The 20,474-nt window shown below is 48.0% G+C and overlaps 1 protein-coding gene across 3 annotated transcripts in view; it reads right to left on the reverse strand.

The window, feature by feature from the left end:
* LOC110536541 (uncharacterized protein C8orf34 homolog) overlaps positions 1–20,474 on the reverse strand; it is a 166,613-nt gene that overhangs the window by 21,001 nt on the left and 125,138 nt on the right. For all 3 annotated transcript variants that reach the window (XM_036934705.1, XM_036934703.1, XM_036934704.1), the window contains exons 11-12: positions 13,869–14,031; positions 330–910 (exon numbers count right to left, since the gene is read on the reverse strand). In XM_036934705.1, coding sequence (XP_036790600.1) covers positions 330–910; positions 13,869–14,031 — 744 coding nt within the window. The remainder of the gene's footprint in view (positions 1–329; positions 911–13,868; positions 14,032–20,474) is intronic.

A 20,474-nucleotide genomic window follows, 5' to 3' on the forward strand; every position in this document is an offset into this window, starting at 1 on the left:
GGTTTAGGTTTAGGCTTGGGTGTTTTGGTTAGGTTTAGGGTTAGGGCTAGGTTTGGGGTAATAGGATTTTGAATGGCAATCAATTATTTGGTCCCCACAAAACAAATGTGTGTGTGTGTGTGTGTGTGTGTGTTAGTTATGTGCACAACGCAAACAAGAACACAAACAAGGCTAACATCTACCTGGAGTGAGTGGCCGTGTTCAACAGAATCAAATCTGTGATGCTTTGTGGGTAAATTGTAAATTGACTGACCGATCTACAAATCATAATGAGTTGTTATTTATCATGCAAAATGATTAGTATATCAGTCAGCTGATGTTGAACAAACCTCTGACAGATAGGCCTTGAGGCTGGAGGCCTTGCCCAGACTATCTGTTGTACTCAGCCCAGGAGGCGTGAGCAGGGGCCTGGGTCGGGTTGGCTGACTGGTGGGGGTCACCGGCCTGCTCCGTGACTTCCTGAAGGTCACCTCCTTATGACCCCTGTGACCTCCGTGAACACCGACCCCTGGGGTCACGGCCGTCATGGCCGACTTGGAGGTCAGCAGGCTGTTGGGGGTCATCGGTCTGCTGCTTGGGGTTCTGGGGGTCGTAATTCTGCTGCCGGAGTTGCTGGGGGAATGAGTCCGGTGGCTGCCGGTCATGGTGAGGGAGGTGGGCTTGCGGGTGAGCAGGGGGCTGAGTTTAGGACTGACCAGGGGATAACCTATAGAGCTGGGCTTGGCTGAGCGGGTGAGGATGGGAGACTGAGGTCGTGAAGGCTGGCCGGTTAAGGGGAGGGTACTGGGGAGTGAGGCCGGGAGAGAGGTGTGGAACAAGGGGGTGAGTAGAAGAGAGCTGTGGGGGCTGTTGGGACTCCGCTGGGCTAGTTTCCCCTGCTCTGCCAGCTTGGCCAGGTCCTTCTCCACCTCTGAAAGGAGACAGAGACAAACAGGTTGGGAATATAAATGCATAATGACATTAGGACCTAGAGTCTTCCCTTAAGTTATAACCTAGTCAGGTCCTTCTAGAGTTTTCTCTGAAGTTATAACCTAGTCAGGTCCTTCTAGAGTTTTCCCTGAAGTTATAACCTAGCCAGGTCCTTCTCCACCTCTGAAGGGGGACAGAGACAAAGACAGAACGACCATAACGAATGATGAACAAACAAGATTTATAAATCCATAACGTTACGTCATGGATTTAGAAGCTTCTGATAGGCTAATTGACATCATTTGAGTCAATTTGAGGTGTACCTGTGGATGTATTTCAAGGCCCACCTTCAAACTCAGTGCCTCTTTCCTTGACATCATGGGAAAATGAAAGGAAATCATCCAAGACCTCAGAAAAAAAATTGTAGACCTCCAAAAGTCTGGTTCATCCTTGGGAGCAATTTCCAAACGCCTGAAGGTACCACGTTCATCTGTACAAACAACAGTACGCAAGTACACTGCTCAAAAAAATAAAGGGAACACTTAAACAACACAATGTAACTCCAAGTCAATCACACTTCTGTGAAATCAAACTGTCCACTTAGGAAGCAACACTGATTGACAATAAATGTCACATGCTGTTGTGCAAATGGAATAGACAACAGGTGGAAATTATAGGCATTTAGCAAGACACCCCCAATAAAGGAGTGGTTCTGCAGGTGGGACCACAGACCACTTCTCAGTTCCTATGCTTCCTGGCTGATCTTTTGGTCACTTTTGAATGCTGGCGGTGCTTTCACTCTAGTGGTAGCATGAGACAGAGTCTACAACCCACACAAGTGGCTCAGGTAGTGCAGCTCATCCAGGATGGTACATCAATGCGAGATGTGGCAAGAAGGTTTGCTGTGTCTGTCAGCGTAGTGTCCAGAGCATGCAGGCGCTACCAGGAGACAGGCCAGTACATCAGGAGACGTGGAGGAGGCCGTAGGAGGGCAACAACCCAGCAGCAGGACCGCTACCTCCACCTTTGTGCAAGGAGGAGCAGGAGGAGCACTGCCAGAGCCCTGCAAAATGACCTCCAGCAGGCCACAAATGTGCATGTGTCTGCTCAAACGGTCAGAAACAGACTCCATGAGGGTGATATGAGGGCCCGACGTCCACAGGTGCGGGTTGTGCTTACAGCCCAACACCGTGCAGGACGTTTGGCATTTGCCAGAGAACACCATGATTGGCAAATTCGCCACTGGCGCCCTGTGCTCTTCACAGATGAAAGCAGGTTCACACTGAGCACATGTGACAGACGTGACAGTCTGGAGATGCCGTGGAGAACGTTCTGCTGTCTGCAACATCCTCCAGCATGACCGGTTTGGCGGTGGGTCAGTCATGGTGTGGGGTGGCATTTCTTTGGGGGGCCGCACAGCCCTCCATGTGCTCACCAGAGGTAGCCTGACTGCCATTAGGTACCGAGATGAGATCCTCAGACCCCTTGTGAGACCACATGCTGGTGCGGTTGGCCCTGGGTTCCTCCTAATGCAAGACAATGCTAGACCTCATGTGGCTGGAGTGTGTCAGCAGTTCCTGCAAGAGGAAGGCATTGATGCTATGGACTGGCCCGCCCGTTCCCCAGACCTGAATCCAATTGAGCACATCTGGGACATCATGTCTTGCTCCATCCAACACAGACTGTCCAGGAGTTGGCGGATGCTTTAGTCCAGGTCTAGAAGGAGATCCTTCAGGAGACCATCCGCCACCTCATCAGGTGCATGCCCAGGCGTTGTAGGGAGGTCATACAGGTACGTGGAGGCCACACACACTACTGAGCCTCATTTTGACTTGTTTTAAGGACATTACATCAAAGTTGGATAAGCCTGTAGTGTGTTTTTCCACTTTAATTTTGAGTGTGACTCCAAATCCAGACCTCCATGGGTTGATACATTTGATTTCCATTGATACTTTTTGTGTGATTTTGTTGTCAGCACATTCAACTATGTAAAGAAAAAGTATTTAATAAGAATATTTAATTCATTCAGATCTAGGATGTGTTATTTTAGTGTTCCCATTTTTGAGCACTGTATAAACACCATGGGACAACGCAGTCGTCATACCGCTCAGGAAGGAGATGCATTCAGTCTCTTAGAGATGAACGTACGTTGGTGCGAAAAGTGCAAATCAATCCCAGAACAACAGCAAAGGACCTTGTGAAGATGCTGGAGGAAACATGTACAAAAGTATCTATATCCACAGTAAAACGAGTCCTATATCGACATAACCTGAAAGGCTGCTCAGCAAGGAAGAAGCCACTGCTCCAAAACCGCCATAAAAAAGCCAGACTACGGTTTGCAACTGTACATGGGGACAAAGATCGTACTTTTTGGAGAAATGTCCTCTGGTCTGATTAAAAAAAATAGAAATGTCTGGCCATAATGACCATCGTTATGTTTGGAGGAAAAAGGGGGAGGCTTGCAAGCCGAAGAACACCGTCCCAACCATAAAGTATGGGGGTGGCAGCATCATGTTGTGGGGGGGCTTTGCTGCAGGAGGGACTGGTGCACTTCACAAAATAGATGGCTTCATGAGGGAGGACAATTATGTGGATATATTGAAGCTTTATGGCTGTAACATGGATTATGGGAAGTTTTATGGCTGTAACATGGATTAGGGGAAGTTTATGGCTGTAACGTGGATTAGGGGAAGTTTATGGCTGTAACATGGATTATGGGAAGTTTTATGGCTGTAACATGGATTAGGGGAAGTTTATGGCTGTAACATGGATTAGGGGAAGTTTATGGCTGTAACATGGATTATGGGAAGTTTTATGGCTGTAACATGGATTAGGGGAAGTTTTATGGCTGTAACATGGTTTTAAAGAGCAACTGAACACGCCTAATGGCACGTGTTTTTTTCCTGTTGCTCATTAGGGAAACGAGATTTCAGTCTTGGAGGTGTGTTTCCTGACCAATTCTATGTGTGGTTAATGATGATTGTCCGTGTCACGACTCCGACCGAAGGTGGCTCCCCTTCCCGTTCGGGTGGCGCTCGGCGGTCGTAGTCGCCGGCCTACTAGCTGCCACTGATTATTTCCTCCCCCTCCCTTATGTGTTCATTGAGTGCACCTGTTTTGAATTCTATAATATTAGTGAGGCTTTATTTAGTCAGCCGGCCCGCCTGGTTCCTTGTGCGGGATTAATTATTGTGACCTTCTGTGTTGTGTAAACTTGTGTGCACGTCTGTGAGTTACGTGCTTTCCCATTTCGTGGGTCTTTTCTGGACCGTTTAAGTCCCCCTGTTTGGGGCGTTTGTTTTGTTTACGCCCTGTGTTTTCGTGGGGTTGGCTTATGTTCACCGTTGTGGTGCATTAAAATAGCACTCCCCTGAACTCTCTGCTTCCTGCGCCTGACTTCTCACCCACTACACTCAGAACGTTACAGAATCCCGCACCCTGAGGAATGGAGTCAGCAGGAGCAACAGCCAATCCCCTCCCATCGATGGAGGAAAGGGTTCTACATCATACCACCGTTCTCCATCGGATCGGAACGGCTATGGATCAAGTGATGGAGAGAATGGACCGATGGGAGAGAAGTGGTCTCCTCTCTCCACCTTCGGCTCCCCCCCCTCAGGACTCCCCATCTCCCGACTCCAGCACCCTCCGTCTTACGCTCCCGAGGGTCTATGATGGAGCGGCGGCGGGGTGCCAGGGGTTCTTACTCCAGCTAGAACTGTACCTAGCCACCGTCAGACCCACTCCCTCGGGAGCGGAGAGGGTGAGTGTCCTCATCTCCTGTCTCACGGGTCGTGCTCTGGAGTGGGCGAACGCAGTCTGGAATGGCCCAGACTCAGCGAAGGAGCACTACCCAGAGTTTTCCCGCCGCTTCCGCGCAGTGTTTGACCACCCTCCAGATGGCCGAGCAGCGGGAGAGCGACTATTCCATCTCCGGCAGGAGAAGAGGAGCGCCCAGGATTACGCGTTGGAGTTCCGGACCTTGGCAGCAGGATCTGGGTGGAACGACAGGGCTCTTATCGACCATTACCGGTGTAGTCTCCGGGAGGACGTCCGCAGGGAGCTAGCGTGTCGGGACACCGCTCTTTCCCTGGATGAGCTAATTGACATGTCCATCCGACTGGACAATCTGCTGGCTGCCCGCGGGCGTTCGGAGAGGGTCCTGTGTGTTCCACCACCCAGCACCGTCACTCCCGTTCCGATGGAGTTGGGAGGGACTGTGCCGAGGGGTACCGGAGGAGGAGGCTCCCTCTGCACCAGCTGTGGTCGGAGAGGACACACGGCCGATCGGTGCTGGGGGGGTCCGTCTGGGAGTCGAGATGGTAGGCGGAACATTTCTCGATCACCCCAGGTGAGTCAGCACCAAACTCACCCAGAACCCCCTGTTGGTCACATGTTTGTCTTGATTTTTTTCCTTAAATTTTTCCCCTCTTCCCAGCATAGGGCGCTAGTCGATTCAGGCGCAGCTGGGAACTTTATGGACCGCGGACTCGCTATTAAATTAGGTGTTCCGCTTGTGCCGATAGATTCTCCCTTTCCCGTGCACTCCCTAGATAGCCGGCCATTAGGGTCAGGGGTGGTCAGGGAGACCACGGTTCCACTGGACATGGTAACGCAGGGGAATCATAGGGAGCGTATCAGTCTCTACATTATTGATGCGCCTGCGTTTCCAGTGGTGCTAGGGATTCCCTGGCTGGCCCGGCACAATCCTAAAATTTCGTGGAGACAGGGGGTTCTCCAGGGGTGGTCAGAGGAGTGTTCTGGAAGGTGTCTGGGAGTTTCCATCGGTGCCACCTCGGTGGAGAGTCCAGACCAGGGTCCCACGGTGTGCATTCCCCCCGAGTATGCCGATTTGGCAATCGCTTTCAGTAAAAAGAAGGCGACTAAATTACCACCACATCGACCGGGAAGGGATTGTGCGATAGATCTCCAGGTAGACGCTGCGCTTCCCAAGAGTCACGTGTACCCATTATCCCAGGAGGAGACGTTGGCTATGGAGACATATATCACGGAGTCTCTGGGACAGGGGTACATTCGGTCCTCCATCTCACCCGTCTCCTCGAGTTTCTTTTTTGTGAGGAAAAAGGAGGGAGGTTTGCGTCCGTGTATTGATTATAGAGGTCTAAATGCCATCACTGTGGGATTCAGCTACCCACTACCTCTCATTGCTACGGCAGTGGAATCATTTCAGGGAGCGCAGTTCTTCACAAAATTGGATCTCAGGAGCGCGTATAGCCTGGTGCGTATTCGGAAGGGAGACGAGTGGAAAACCGCATTTAGTACCACATCGGGCCACTATGAGTACTGCGTCATGCCGTATGGGTTAAAGAATGCTCCAGCCGTTTTTCAATCCTTTGTAGACGATATTCTCAGGGACCTGCACAGGCAGGGAGTAGTTGTTTATATCGATGATATTCTGATCTACTCAGCCACTCACGCCGCGCATGTGTCTCTGGTACGCAGGGTGCTTGGTAGACTGCTGGAGCATGACCTATACGTCAAGGCTGAGAAGTGTGTGTTCTCCAAACGAGCCGTCTCCTTTCTGGGTTATCGCATTTCCACCTCGGGGGTGGAGATGGAGGGTGACCGCAGTAAGGCCGTGCGTAATTGGCCGACTCCGACCACGGTAAAAGAGGTGCAGCGGTTTTTGGGTTTTGCCAACTACTACCGGAGGTTTATCCGGGGTTTTGGCCAGGTAGCGGCTCCAATTACCTCACTGCTGAAGGGGGGTCCGGTGCGGTTGCGGTGGTCAGCAGAGGCGGACGGAGCTTTCAACAAGTTGAAGGCGCTGTTCACGGATGCACCCGTGTTGGCCCATCCGGACCCCTCTCTAGCATTCATAGTGGAGGTGGATGCGTCCGAGGCTGGGGTGGGTGCCGTGCTATCACAGCGCTCGGGTACGCCACCAAAACTCCGCCCCTGCGCTTTCTTCTCGAGGAAGCTCAGCCCAGCGGAGCGTAACTATGATGTGGGTGACCGGGAGTTGTTAGCGGTGGTCAGGGCTCTGAAGGTGTGGAGACACTGGCTTGAGGGGGCTAAGCACCCCTTTCTCATCTGGACCGACCACCAAAATCTGGAGTATATTCGGGCAGCTAGGAGACTGAACCCGCGTCAGGCAAGGTGGGCCATATTTTTTACCCGATTCCGGTTCACTTTATCGTATAGACCGGGCTCCCAGAACGTGAAGGCGGATGCGCTGTCCCGCCTTTACGACACAGAGGATAGGTCCACCGAACCTACTCCCATCCTTCCCGCCTCAAAGCTGATAGCACCGGTGGTATGGGAGGTGGACTCGGACATCGAGCGGGCGTTACGGGCTGAACCCGCGCCTCCTCAGTGTCCGGCGGGGCAGAAGTACGTGCCGCTTGGTGTTCGGGACCAACTGATTCGGTGGGCTCACGTCCTACCCTCCTCGGGTCACCCTGGGGTGAGGAGGACAATAGGAAGCCTTCGGGGGAGGTATTGGTGGCCTACCTTGGCTAGGGACGTTAAGGTTTATGTCTCCTCCTGTTCAGTATGCGCCCAGAGTAAGGCTCCTAGGCACCTTCCTAGAGGGAAGTTACAACCCCTCCCCGTTCCACAACGGCCATGGTCACATCTATCCGTAGACTTCCTGACCGATCTTCCCCCGTCTCAGGGGAACACCACGGTTCTGGTGATTGTGGATCGGTTCTCTAAGTCCTGCCGTCTCCTCCCGTTGCCCGGTATCCCTACAGCCCTACAGACTGCGGAGGCATTATTCACCCACGTCTTCCGGCACTACGGGGTGCCGGAGGACATCGTTTCTGATCGGGGCCCCCAGTTCACGTCCCGAGTATGGAGGGCGTTCATGGAGCGTCTGGGGGTCTCGGTCAGCCTGACCTCCGGTTATCACCCCGAAAGTAATGGGCAGGTGGAGAGAGTAAACCAGGAGGTGGGTAGGTTTCTGCGGTCGTACTGCCAGGACCGGCCAGGGGAGTGGGCGAGGTACATCCCCTGGGCCGAAATGGCCCAGAACTCACTACGCCACTCCTCTACTAATGTGTCCCCTTTTCAGTGTGTGTTGGGGTACCAGCCGGTCCTGGCACCGTGGCATCCGAGCCAGACCGAGGCTCCTGCGGTGGAGGAATGGGTACAGCGCTCCAAAGAGACCTGGAGGGCCGTCCGGGAATCCCTTCAACAAGCTAGTGGACGGCAGAAAAGGAGTGCTGACCGCCACCGCAGTGAGGCCCCCGTGTTTGTACCGGGGGACAGGGTCTGGCTCTCGACCCGAAACCTGCCCCTCCGCTTGCCCTGCCGGAAGCTTGGGCCGCAGTGTGTAGGGCCTTTCAAAGTCCTGAGGAGAATAAACGAGGTGTGTTATCGATTACAACTCCCTTCCTATTATCGTATTAACCCCTCGTTTCATGTGTCTCTCCTCAGGCCGGTGGTAGCTGGTCCCCTACAGGACGGTGAGGTGCCGGAGGTCCCTCCTCCCCCTCTGGACATCGAGGGGTCCCCGGCGTATACGATACGGGCCATTCTGGACTCGAGACGCCGGGTGAGGGGCCTGCAGTACCTCGTGGACTGGGAGGGGTACGGTCCGGAGGAGAGGTGCTGGGTACCGGTGGGGGACATTTTGGATCCGTCAATGTTGAGGGATTTCCATCGCCTCCATCCGGAGCGCCCTGCGCCTCGTCCTCCGGGTCGACCTCGAGGCCGGTGTCGGCGCGCTGCGGGAGCCGCGCGTCAAGGGGGGGGTACTGTCACGACTCCGACCGAAGGTGGCTCCCCTTCCCGTTCGGGTGGCGCTCGGCGGTCGTCGTCGCCGGCCTACTAGCTGCCACTGATTATTTCCTCCCCCTCCCTTATGTGTTCATTGAGTGCACCTGTTTTGAATTCTATAATATTAGTGAGGCTTTATTTAGTCAGCCGGCCCGCCTGGTTCCTTGTGCGGGATTAATTATTGTGACCTTCTGTGTTGTGTAAACTTGTGTGCACGTCTGTGAGTTACGTGCTTTCCCATTTCGTGGGTCTTTTCTGGACCGTTTAAGTCCCCCTGTTTGGGGCGTTTGTTTTGTTTACGCCCTGTGTTTTCGTGGGGTTGGCTTATGTTCACCGTTGTGGTGCATTAAAATAGCACTCCCCTGAACTCTCTGCTTCCTGCGCCTGACTTCTCACCCACTACACTCAGAACGTTACAGTCCGTCATGAGACACTGTAGATTCAGAGATACATGTTGACATTTTTAGAGAGAGAGATAGAGACAGAGGCAGAGACAGACAGAGAGAGAGACAGAGGCAGAGACACAGAGAGTGAGAGAGAGAGAGAGAGAGAGAAAGAGAGAGAGAGAGAGACAGAGAGAGAGAGAGAGGCAGAGACACAGAGAGTGAGAGAGAGAGAGAGAGAAAGAGAGAGAGAGAGAGAGACAGAGAGAGACAGAGAGAGAGAGACAGACACAGAGACAGACACAGAGACACAGCGACACAGAGACAGAGAGACAGAGAGACAGAGAGACACAGAGACACAGAGAGACAGAGAGAGAGAGAGAGAGACAGACACAGAGACAGACACAGAGACACAGAGACACAGAGACAGAGAGACAGAGAGACACAGAGACACAGAGAGACAGAGAGACAGAGACAGAGAGAGAGAGAGAGAATTTCCAAGACAATTATGAAATAACATAGATTTGCCTCATTTGATTGTTAAAACGAAAAAAGGAGAAAGTGACGGCGACCACCACATAATACTCGGGGTACGAGATGAAACAATAGGAGAGGTGGTGGATTGAATCATGGAACAGATTAGCAGCTAGAAAGAAGAGGAATTGGGTTGGGTTGTACAACAGCTCCCTTCAACCACCTAGCGGGGAGAGTCTCTGTTTCAATATAAACAGCCCAACTCGGGCGTAAAACAACTAGAAATCAAAGACATCTGATGGCTTGAGGCCGTTTCATAAAGAAAAGAATGCAAAGTGTGCCGTGCCGTCCACACAAGGGCTTCTCTCGTGTCTGTAGAGCCAGCCAGAGTACAGTTCTCTGTGTTGTAAAGCCACAAACTCACTGCATTTCATTCAGTGCAGTAGGTAGAGAAGTTATAATAATTCATGTCGGATTAGATTTAAAAAAAAATAATTATACATTTAAATGGTAATCAGTCCATGAATCACAACTCTAACACTGATCCAGCCCCCTACACTCTCCCTTCCTCTCCTCACAGTCTCCATAGGTAAGACTGGCTCCACTACAGTCTCCATAGGTATTTTTATTTTTATACTGTGTACTAGGTACTGTGTTACAGTGTACTGTGTTACAGTGTACTGTGTTACTGTGTACTGTGCACTAGGTACTGTGTACTAGGTACTGTGTTACAGTGTACTGTGTTACTGTGTACTGTGTTACTGTGTACTAGGTACTGTGTACTAGGTACTGTGTTGCAGTGTACTGTGTTACTGTGTACTAGGTACTGTGTACTAGGTACTGTGTTGCAGTGTACTGTGTTACTGTGTACTGTGCACTAGGTACTGTGTACTAGGTACTGTGTTACAGTGTACTGTGTTACTGTGTACTAGGTACTGTGTACTAGGTACTGTGTTACAGTGTACTGTGTTACTGTGTACTAGGTACTGTGTACTAGGTACTGTGTTGCAGTGTACTGTGTTACTGTGTACTGTGCACTAGGTACTGTGCACTAGGTACTGTGCACTAGGTACTGTGTACTAGGTACTGTGTTGCAGTGTACTGTGTTACTGTATACTGTGTTACTGTGTACTGTGTTACTGTGTACTGTGTACCAGGTACTGTGTTACTGTGTACTGTGTACCAGGTACTGTGTTACTGTGTACTGTGCACTAGGTACTGTGTTACCGTGTACTGTGTACCAGGTACTGTGTTACTGTGTACTAGGTACTGTGTTACCGTGTACTGTGTTACCGTGTACTGTGTTACCGTGTAACTAGGTACTGTGTACGATGTACAGTACTGTGTTATTTTGTTACAGTGTACTGTGTTACTATGTACTTTGTACTGTGTTACAGTGTTATAGTGTTGTGCTGCTGGCTAAGAGAAAACGTTTTCTTTCTCACTCTCAGAGTGTTGGAAACTAGTCTATTACTGTAAAGATGGAGATAGTCGACCGTTGTCTTTTCAAGAGCTTTTATTCTTATTTTTAAGAGCTCAGAGTGAACATGTTGCCAACACAGGACATCCACGTGTGTCCCTCAGAGTGAACATGCAACACAGCACCTCCACGTGTGTCCCTCAGAGTGAACATGCAACACAGCACCTATGCAAAAGCCCTCACTCTGTCACATAAATGGTATTCCAGTGTCTGACTGCCAGCTGAACATCTAGTGCCATCCATCTACCGCCAGTGTGTGTGAAGGATACCCCTCTGAAGCCTAGTAGCCTAGTAGTCTAGTAGCCTAGTAGCCTAGTAGACTAGTAGTCTAGTAGCTGAGTAGCCTAGTAGCCAAGTATCCTGGTAGTCTAGTAGCCTAGTAGTCTAGTAGTCTAGTAGGCTAGTAGACTAGTAGTCTAGTAGCCTAGTAGCCTAGTAGCCTAGTAGCCTAGTAGCCTAGTAGTCTAATTAGTCTAGTAGCCTAGTAGCCTAGTAGTCTAGTAGTCTAGTAGCTGAGTAGCCTAGTAGCCTAGTATCCTGGTAGTCTAGTAGCCTAGTAGTCTAGTAGTCTAGTAGACTAGTAGACTAGTAGCCTAGTAGCCTAGTAGCCTAGTAGCCTAGTAGTCTAATTAGTCTAGTAGCCTAGTAGCCTAGTAGTCTAGTAGTCTAGTAGCCCAGTGGCCTAGTGGCCTAGTAGCCTAGTAGTCTAGTAGCCTAGTAGTCTAGTAGCCTAGTAGCCTCGTAGCTTAGTAGCCTAGTAGTCTAGTAGCCTAGTAGCCTAGTAGACTAGTAGCCTAGTAGTCTAGTAGACTAGTAGTCTAGTAGCCTAGTAGTCTAGTAGACTAGTAATCTAGTAGCCTAGTAGTCTAGTAGCCTAGTAATCTAGTAGCCTAGTAGTCTAGTAGCCTAGTAGTCTAGTGGCCTAGTGGCCTAGTAGCCTAGTAGCCTAGTAGCCTAGTAGCCTAGTAGCCTAGTAGCCTAGTAGCCTAGTAGTCTAATAGCCTAGTAGTCTAGTAGCCTAGTAGCCTAGTAGTCTAGTAGCCTAGTAGCCTAGTAGTCTAGTAGTCTAGTAGCCTAGTAGTCTAGTAGCCTAGTAGCCTAGTAGCCTAGTAGCCTAGTAGTCTAGTAGCCTAGTAGCCTAGTAGCCTAGTAGTCTAGTAGCCTAGTAGCCTAGTAGTCTAGTAGCCTAGTAGCCTAGTAGCCTAGTAGCCTAGGGATTTTTAATTAGAGAGGAATGGATTCCCTTTTCCAATGCTAGTTAAGAATACAACAGTAATCACGTTTCACATTGAATTTATTACCTACAAAAAGGTAAGAAGTGTTTTTATTTTACTTCTGCAAAACACAAGCTTGTTAGCTAGCTAGCTAGCTCTAGGTCCAACGTTAAACCAACTCTCTGAAGTTCGAAGACATTCAAAGTTCCTTCATAGAAGCCACTCCTCCGTAGGTATAATTCAGATAATGCATGTGATCACATCAAGAATCCAAGCCTCCTCCTCAACCCTCTCCCGCTCTCTCCCCACTCACAAAATGTCAGTCGCATCTCACGCCCTAAACTCGTCTTGTCTTATAGATGAACTGACCAGATTGGGGGACAATCAACAAATCAGATCTAACAAAGTGGATATTTGTTAAATTCGTGATGATTTATGTATTGTAATAGGCCGGAATCTTTCCCCCATCACGTTTCCATGGCAATTCCATTGTGTTGGTCGAGTTTCCATTGATCTCCTTACTGCACCTATTGGTTAGGACATTTAATGTCTAACTACATGTAAACATATATATATTTCAGAAACAGAAAGGAACCACATATTTTTTCAGGGTTCGAACCGGTTCAGATTTTTATTTTGCAGGTCGTAACAGTGGAACAGAACGAAAAAATAAAATGATTGGAAAAATAATTTTGGTTCCAACCCCTGGTTAGGAGTTAGGGTTAGGTTAAGGGTTAGGATTAGATTAGGGAAAATATGTTTTTGAATGGGAATCCAAGTATTTGGTCCTCACAAGGATTATTAAAACAAAAAAAAAATGTGGGTGTGTGTGTGTGTGTGTCATAAGATATTTACCAGCTGTGAGTGTCTCTGGATAACATTAACAGGCTAAGTGGGGCCGATATGCTTCACATAACCCTGGAATGTAGAGACTATGTGGTGTACATGAAGCAGAGTCCGCATCCTAAATTGCATCCTATTCCCTTTATAGTGTACTACTTTAGACCAGGATCCATTGGATAACATATAGGAAAAAGGTTATCATTTGAGACCCACGGATAAATGGAGCGACATGCACAAACAAACACCTGGGTGACTCTCTCTCTCTCTCTCTCTCTCTCTCTCTCTCTCTCTCTCTCTCTCTCTCTCTCTCTCTCTCTCTCTCTCTCTCTCTCTCTCTCTCTCTCTCTCTCTCTCTCTCTCTCTCTCTCTCTCTCTCTCTCTCTCTCTCTCTCTCTCTCTCTCTCTCTCTCTCTCTCTCTCTCTCTCTCTCTCTCTCTCTCTCTCTCTCTCTCTCTCTCTCTCTCTCTCTCTCTCTCTCTCTCTCTCTCTCTCTCTCTCTCTCTCTCTCTCTCTCTCTCTCTCTCTCTCTCTCTCTCTCTCTCTCTCTCTCTCTCTCTCTCTCTCTCTCTCTCTCTCTCTCTCTCTCTCTCTCTCTCTCTCTCTCTCTCTCTCTGCCATGACATCAACTGTCATTTATTAAAGAGAAGAAACAGATCAAGCCTGATTGGAAAGGCACAGTGACCACCCTTATATTGTGGTTCTGCTTTTTTGTAACTTGAAATGTGTTCGTTCTGTCTTTCTCTCTCCCCATGTTCTTTCTCTGTCACACAAAGAACAGCCCCGCCCACACACACACACACTGTACACACGCAGACAGATGCCTACCAGCGAGGTGTTTGCCCATGTCCTCCAGTTCTTTGGAGAAGAGGGAGTCACTTAGTAACAGTCCTCCCGTCTGTCCCAGGAGCTCCCTGGAAGAGCTCCCTCCTCCTCCTCCTCCTCCTCCTCTAACCACCTTCACATCAGCCTCCCAGACTGCCTGACGGCGCTAGGAACAGAGCAAAAAAAGAGAAAGAGAGAGTAAAAAGAGGAGAGTCAAATTAGAATTAAAGAACGACCCTTCAATTACAACATTACAGAAAGGACAACCCTTCAATTACAACATTACAGAAAGAACGACCCTTCAATTACAACATTACAGAAAGAACGACCCTTCAATTACAACATTACAGAAAGAACGACCATTCAATTATAACATTACAGAAAGAACGACCCTTCAATTACAACATTACAGAAAGAACGACCCTTCAATTACAACATTACAGAAAGGACAACCCTTCAATTACAACATTACAGAAAGAACGACCCTTCAATTACAACATTACAGAAAGAACGACCATTCAATTATAACATTACAGAAAGAACGACCCTTCAATTACAACATTACAGAAAGAACGACCCTTCAAGTACAACATTACAGAAAGAACGAACCTTCAATTACAACATTACAGAAAGGACAACCCTTAAATTACAACATTACAGAAAGAACGACCCTTCAATTACAACATTACAGAAAGAACGACCCTTCAATTACAACATTACAGAAAGAACGACCCTTCAAGTACAACATTACAGAAAGAACGACCCTTCAATTACAACATTACAGAAAGAACGACCCTTCAATTACAACATTACAGAAAGAAAGACCCTTCAATTACAACATTACAGAAAGAACGACCCTTCAAGTACAACATTACAGAAATAAAGACCCTTCAATTACAACATTACAGAAAGGACGACCCTTCAATTACAACATTACAGAAAGAACGACCCTTCAACTACAACATTACAGAAAGAACGACCCTTCAAGTACAACATTACAGAAAGAACGACCCTTCAATTACACCATTACAGAAAGGACGACCCTTCAATTACAACATTACAGAAAGAACGACCCTTCAACTACAACATTACAGAAAGAACGACCCTTCAATTACAACATATCAGAAAGAACGACCCTTCAATTACAACATTACAGAAAGAACGACCCTTCAATTACAACATTACAGAAAGAACGACCCTTCAATTACAACATTACAGAAAGAACGACTCTTCAATTACAACATTACAGAAAGAACGACCCTTCAATTACAACATTACAGAAAGGACAACCCTTCAATTACAACATTACAGAAAGAACGACCCTTCAATTACAACATTACAGAAAGAACGACCCTTCAATTACAACATATCAGAATAATCCAGCTATTGCTCAAAACCTCAAGATGGCGGCAGGTCCCAACATAACAAGAGGCAATTATTCCATTTTATGGACGTGATAAAAAAAATAAAAAACGTTGGGTAACCACAATTGATTGGTCGGAGGTGTGGGAGGTTCAGCCTATCCTCCGTGGTTAGAACATCGACTGACGCGAGTGGTCGAGTTCTGAAACTGAAGGCAGGGCTTACGTCCCCATTGGCACCCTATTCCCTACATTGTCCTATTGGGCCCTGGTCAAAAGTAGTACAGTACAACAGGAAATAGGGTGCCGTTTGGGTACGAGTCCTATGGTAAGGGCCGGTTTGCCAGGTCTGTAATTGGAGACCACTCTTTATTCTCCCCTTTTCATCCCACTGATCACAGACCTGATGAGTCCTAAAACGACAACCCTGTCCCCTATATAGTGCACTACTTTTGATCAGGGCCCACAGGGCTCTATAGGGAATAGAGTGTAGTTTGGGACACACGCATTGTACAGTCGTAGCCAAAAGTTTAGAGAACGGCACAAATATTCATTTTCACAAAGTCTGCTGCCTCAGTTTGTATGATGGCAATTTGCATATATTCCAGAATGTTATGAAGAGTGATCAGATGAATTGCAATTAATTTCAAAGTCCCTCTTTGCCATGCAAATGAACTGAATCCCCCCCCCCAAAAAAAAAATCCACTGCATTTCAGCCCTGCCACAAAAGGACCAGCTGACATCATGTCAGTGATTCTCTCGTTAACACAGGTGTGAGAGTGTTGACGAGGACAAGGCTGGAGATCACTCTGTCATGCTGACTCAGTTCGAATAACCGACTGGACATTTCAAAAGGAGGGTGGTGCTTGGAATCATTGTTCTTCCTCTGTCAACCATGGTTATATGCAAGGAAACACGTACTGTCATCATCATTGCTTTGCACAAAAAGGGCTTCACAGGCAAGGATATTGCTGCCTGTAAGATTGCACCTAAATCAACCATTTATCGGATCATCAAGAACTTCAAGGAGAGCAGTTCAATTGTTGTGAAGAAGGCTTCAGGGCGCCCAAGAAAGTCCAGCAAGCGCCAGGACCGTCTCCTAAAGTTGATTCAACTGTGGGATCAGGGCACCACCAGTACAGAGCTTGCTCAGGAATGGCAGCAGGCAGGTGTGAGTGCATCTGCACGCACAGTGAAGAGAAGACTTTTGGAGGATGGCCTGGTGTCAAGAAGGGCAGCAAAGAAGCCACTTCTCTCCAGGAAAAACATCAGGGACAGACTGATATTCTGCAAAAGGTACAGGGATTGCACTGCTGAGGACTGGGTTACAGTCATTTTCTCTGATGAATCCCCTTTCCGATTGTTTGGGGCATCCGGAAAAAAGCTTGTCCGGAGAAGACAAGGTGAGCGCTACCATCAGTCCTGTGTCATGCCAACAGAGACCATTCATGTGTGGGGTTGCTTCTCAGCCAAGGGAGTGGGCTCACTCACAATTTTGCCTAAGAGCACAGCCATGAATAAAGAATGGTACCAACACATCCTCCGAGAGCAACTTCTCCCAACCATTCAGGAACAGTTTAGTGACGAACAATGCCTTTTCCAGCATGATGGGGCACCTTGTCATGAGGCAAAAGCGATAACTAAATGGCTCAGGGAACAAAACATCGATATTTTGGGTCCATGGCCAGGGAACTCCCCAGGCCTTAATCCCATTGAGAATTTCAAATCAAATGTATTTATATAGCCCTTCATACATCAGCTGATATCTCAAAGTGCTGTACAGAAACCCAGCCTAAAACCCCAAACAGCAAGCAATGCAGGTGTAGAAGCACGGTGGCTAGGAAAAACTCCCTAGAAAGGCCAAAACCTAGGAAGAAACCTAGAGAGGAACCAGGCTATGAGGGGTGGCCAGTCTTCTTCTGGCTGTGCCGGGTGGAGATTATAACAGAACATGGCCAAGATGTTGAAATGTTTTCTATTTGTGGTCAATCCTCAAGAGGCGGGTGGACAAACAAAAACCCACAAATTCTGACAAACTCCAAGCATTGATTATGCAGGAATGGGCTACCATCAGTCAGGATGTGGCCCAAAAGTTCATTGACAGCATGCCAGGGCAGATTGCAGAGGTCTTGAAAAAGAAGGGTCAACACTGCAAATATTGCCTCTTTGTATCAGCTTCATGTAATTGTCAATAAAAGCCTTTGACACTTGTTAAATGCTTGTAATTATACTTCAGTATTCCATAGTAACATCTAACAAAAATATCTAAAGACACCGAGGCAGCAAACTTTGTGGAAATTAATATTTGTGTCATTCTCAAAACTTTTGGCCACGACTGTATATGTGAGTCTGTTGTACAGGTGAGACATGAAACCATCGTTGTGCCTTTCTGGTGTAGCTATAATCCATGCTCTCCTTTATGTTAGAGACGATTCCAAATGGCACCCTATTTCTTACAGAGTGAATTACTTTTGAGCAGGGCCCTATGGACCAATAGGGAGTCATTTGGGATATATACTTAGTAAAGCCCTAATATGACTTATGGTGACATCACTGCCAACTGTGACATCACAGGACACCCTTAGCACCCATTGGTTTAATATGATGGATTGTACAGGGTATTGGTGTGTCCCAAATGGAACCGTATTCACTGCACTATTTTAGACCAGAGGCACTTAATAAGGTTCTGGTCTAAAGTAGTGCACTATACAGTATGGAGGAAATTATGTCATTTGGTACTCAACGTGTCTAAAGGCAGAGACCCGATGAGAGACATAGATCTTCCCTACATTTATAGAATAATCCAGAGGGATAGCTAGCCAACAGCTGTGTCCCAAATGGCACCCAATATAGTGTACTAGTTTTTAACCAGGGCTCATAGGGTTTTGGTCAAAAGTAGTGCACTATATAGGGAATAGGGAGACATTTGGGAAACAACCTGGAGTTAGTCTTCCAGCCTGTTAGCAACATGGAGAAATCTGTGGCAGTACAACCAGACCATAATCCATCAATAATTACTATCTACTAGCCAGTCAGCCAGTCAGCCAGTCAGCCAGCCAACCAGCCAGCCAGCCAGCCAGCCAGCCAGCCAGCCAGCCAGCCAGCCAGCCAGCCAGCCAGCCAGTCAGTCAGCCAGCCAGCCATCCAGCCAGCCAGTCAGCCAGCCAGCCAACCAGCCAGCCAGCCAGCCAGCCAGCCAGCCAGTCATCCAGTCATCCAGCCAGCCAGCCAGCCAGCCAGTCATCCAGCCATCCAGCCTGCCAGTCAGTCAGCCAGCCAGCCACCCAGCCAGCCAGTCAGCCAGCCAGCCAACCAGCCAGCCAGCCAGCCAACCAGTCAGCCAGCCAGCCAGCCAGCCAGTCATCCAGTCAGCCAGTCAGCCAGCCAGCCAGCCAGTCATCCAGTCAGCCAGCCATCCAGCCAGTCAGTCAGTCAGTCAGCCAGCCAGGTGGGTGAAACATTACAAGACATGTTCTCTCTCTCCCTCCCTTTCTCCATCTCTCTCTCCCTCCCCTTCTCTCTCCCACTCTCTCTCTCCCCCTCTCTCTTCATCCCTCTCTTTCTCCATCTCTCTCTCCTCATCCATACAGCATGACATCATCTTGTATTCTCTCTCGGTGGCATCTTTCGGGAAATCTCTACACACAGTCAGAATCTGGGTAGAAGGCATATCCCATAAAAGACTGCATTTTAGAGAAAATGTGTCCCCACTGGGCAGAAACTAGTTGCATCAATGTCGTTTCAAGGTCATTTGTCAACGTATTGTGATGTGGAATCTAAGAGGATATTGTTTTATTTAACCTTAATTTAACTAGGCAAGTCAGTTAAGAACAAATTCTTATTTATAATCATGGCCTGGGAACAGTGGGTTAACTGCCTTGTTCAGGAGCAAAACAACAGATTTTTACCTTGTCAGCTCAGGGATCTAGCAACCTTTCGGTTAGCGGTCCAACGCTCTAACCACTAGGCAATACATTGCATTAGAAAAAAAAACATCAACTGTTGTTTTGAGGGTGAAATTACAACCACAGGATTATGTCATCATGGTAACCACATTTGTATAAAATATGTTGAATTTGTGCCTTTCAAACAATGTCAGATCTTCAACGTTATATTTACTATGAGAAGAAAAAAAATCCACTATATGCTGGGCAGCACCTCTTACTGGAAACGGTATCAACAGCTACTCTCTGGTCTCCTGTCCAGGGTTTTAACTGAGCCAAGCTTAGCTAGGGTATTTATCGCTGACTATTGCCAATGTGCTATAGTGAGAATGATTGTTGAGAATGCCCTGTTGATTGCTCTGTCTCAGTCAAATCATTGGGTCTGTGTCCCTGGGAGCTTACAGATCAACCACACAGTACATTAGGGCTACGTCCCAAATGGATATTCACGTTTGGTTCAGGTCTAAAGTAGTCCACTATATAGGGTAAAGGATGCTATTTGGGATACAGATTAGGTGAGTCTAGAGTCTGGCCAAGACAACAGGAATGGATTATCTGAAGTGTTAGATCTCATATTATTCATATCCTCCTGTGGCTGTGGGGTTAGGTTAGGATAAGGTTAGGGGTAAGGGGTTAGGTTAGGTTTAGGTTAGGTTAAGGTTAGGGTTAGGTTAGGGGTTAGGTTAGGGTTATGGTTGGGTTAAGGTTAGGGTTAGGTTTTGATTATGGTTAGGTTAGGGGTTAGGTTAGGCTTAGGTTAGGGTTAGGTTGCGGTTAGGGTTAGGCGTGGGGTTAAGGTTAGGGTTTGGTTAGGGTTAGCTGTGGGGTTAGGTTAGTGTTAGGTTAGGGGTTAGGTTAGGGGTTAGGTTAGTGTTAGGTTAGGGTTAGGGTTTGGTTAGGGTTAGCTGTGGGTTTAGGGTTTGGTTAGGTTTAGCTGTGGGGTTAGGGTTAGGTTAGGGTTAGGTTTAGGGTTTGGTTAGGGTTAGCTGTGTGGTTAGGGTTAGGTTAGGGTTAGCTGTGTGGTTAGGGTTAGGTTAGGGTTAGCTGTGTGGTTAGGGTTAGGTTAGGGTTAGCTGTGTGGTTAGGGTTAGGTTAGGGTTAGCTGTGTGGTTAGGGTTAGCTGTGTGGTTAGGGTTAGCTGTGTGGTTAGGGTTAGGTTAGGGTTAGCTGTGGGGTTAGGGTTAGGTTAGGGTTAGGTTATACATGTAAATGGGTGTCCATGGATGCAGTGGAGGGAAATACATATTTTATTGCAAACTAATTCTGGGTATCTGATGCGTATTGATGTGTTTTCTATTGATACA

Source organism: Oncorhynchus mykiss, chromosome 11 (assembly GCF_013265735.2).
Source record: "Oncorhynchus mykiss isolate Arlee chromosome 11, USDA_OmykA_1.1, whole genome shotgun sequence".
Lineage (NCBI taxonomy): Eukaryota > Metazoa > Chordata > Actinopteri > Salmoniformes > Salmonidae > Oncorhynchus > Oncorhynchus mykiss.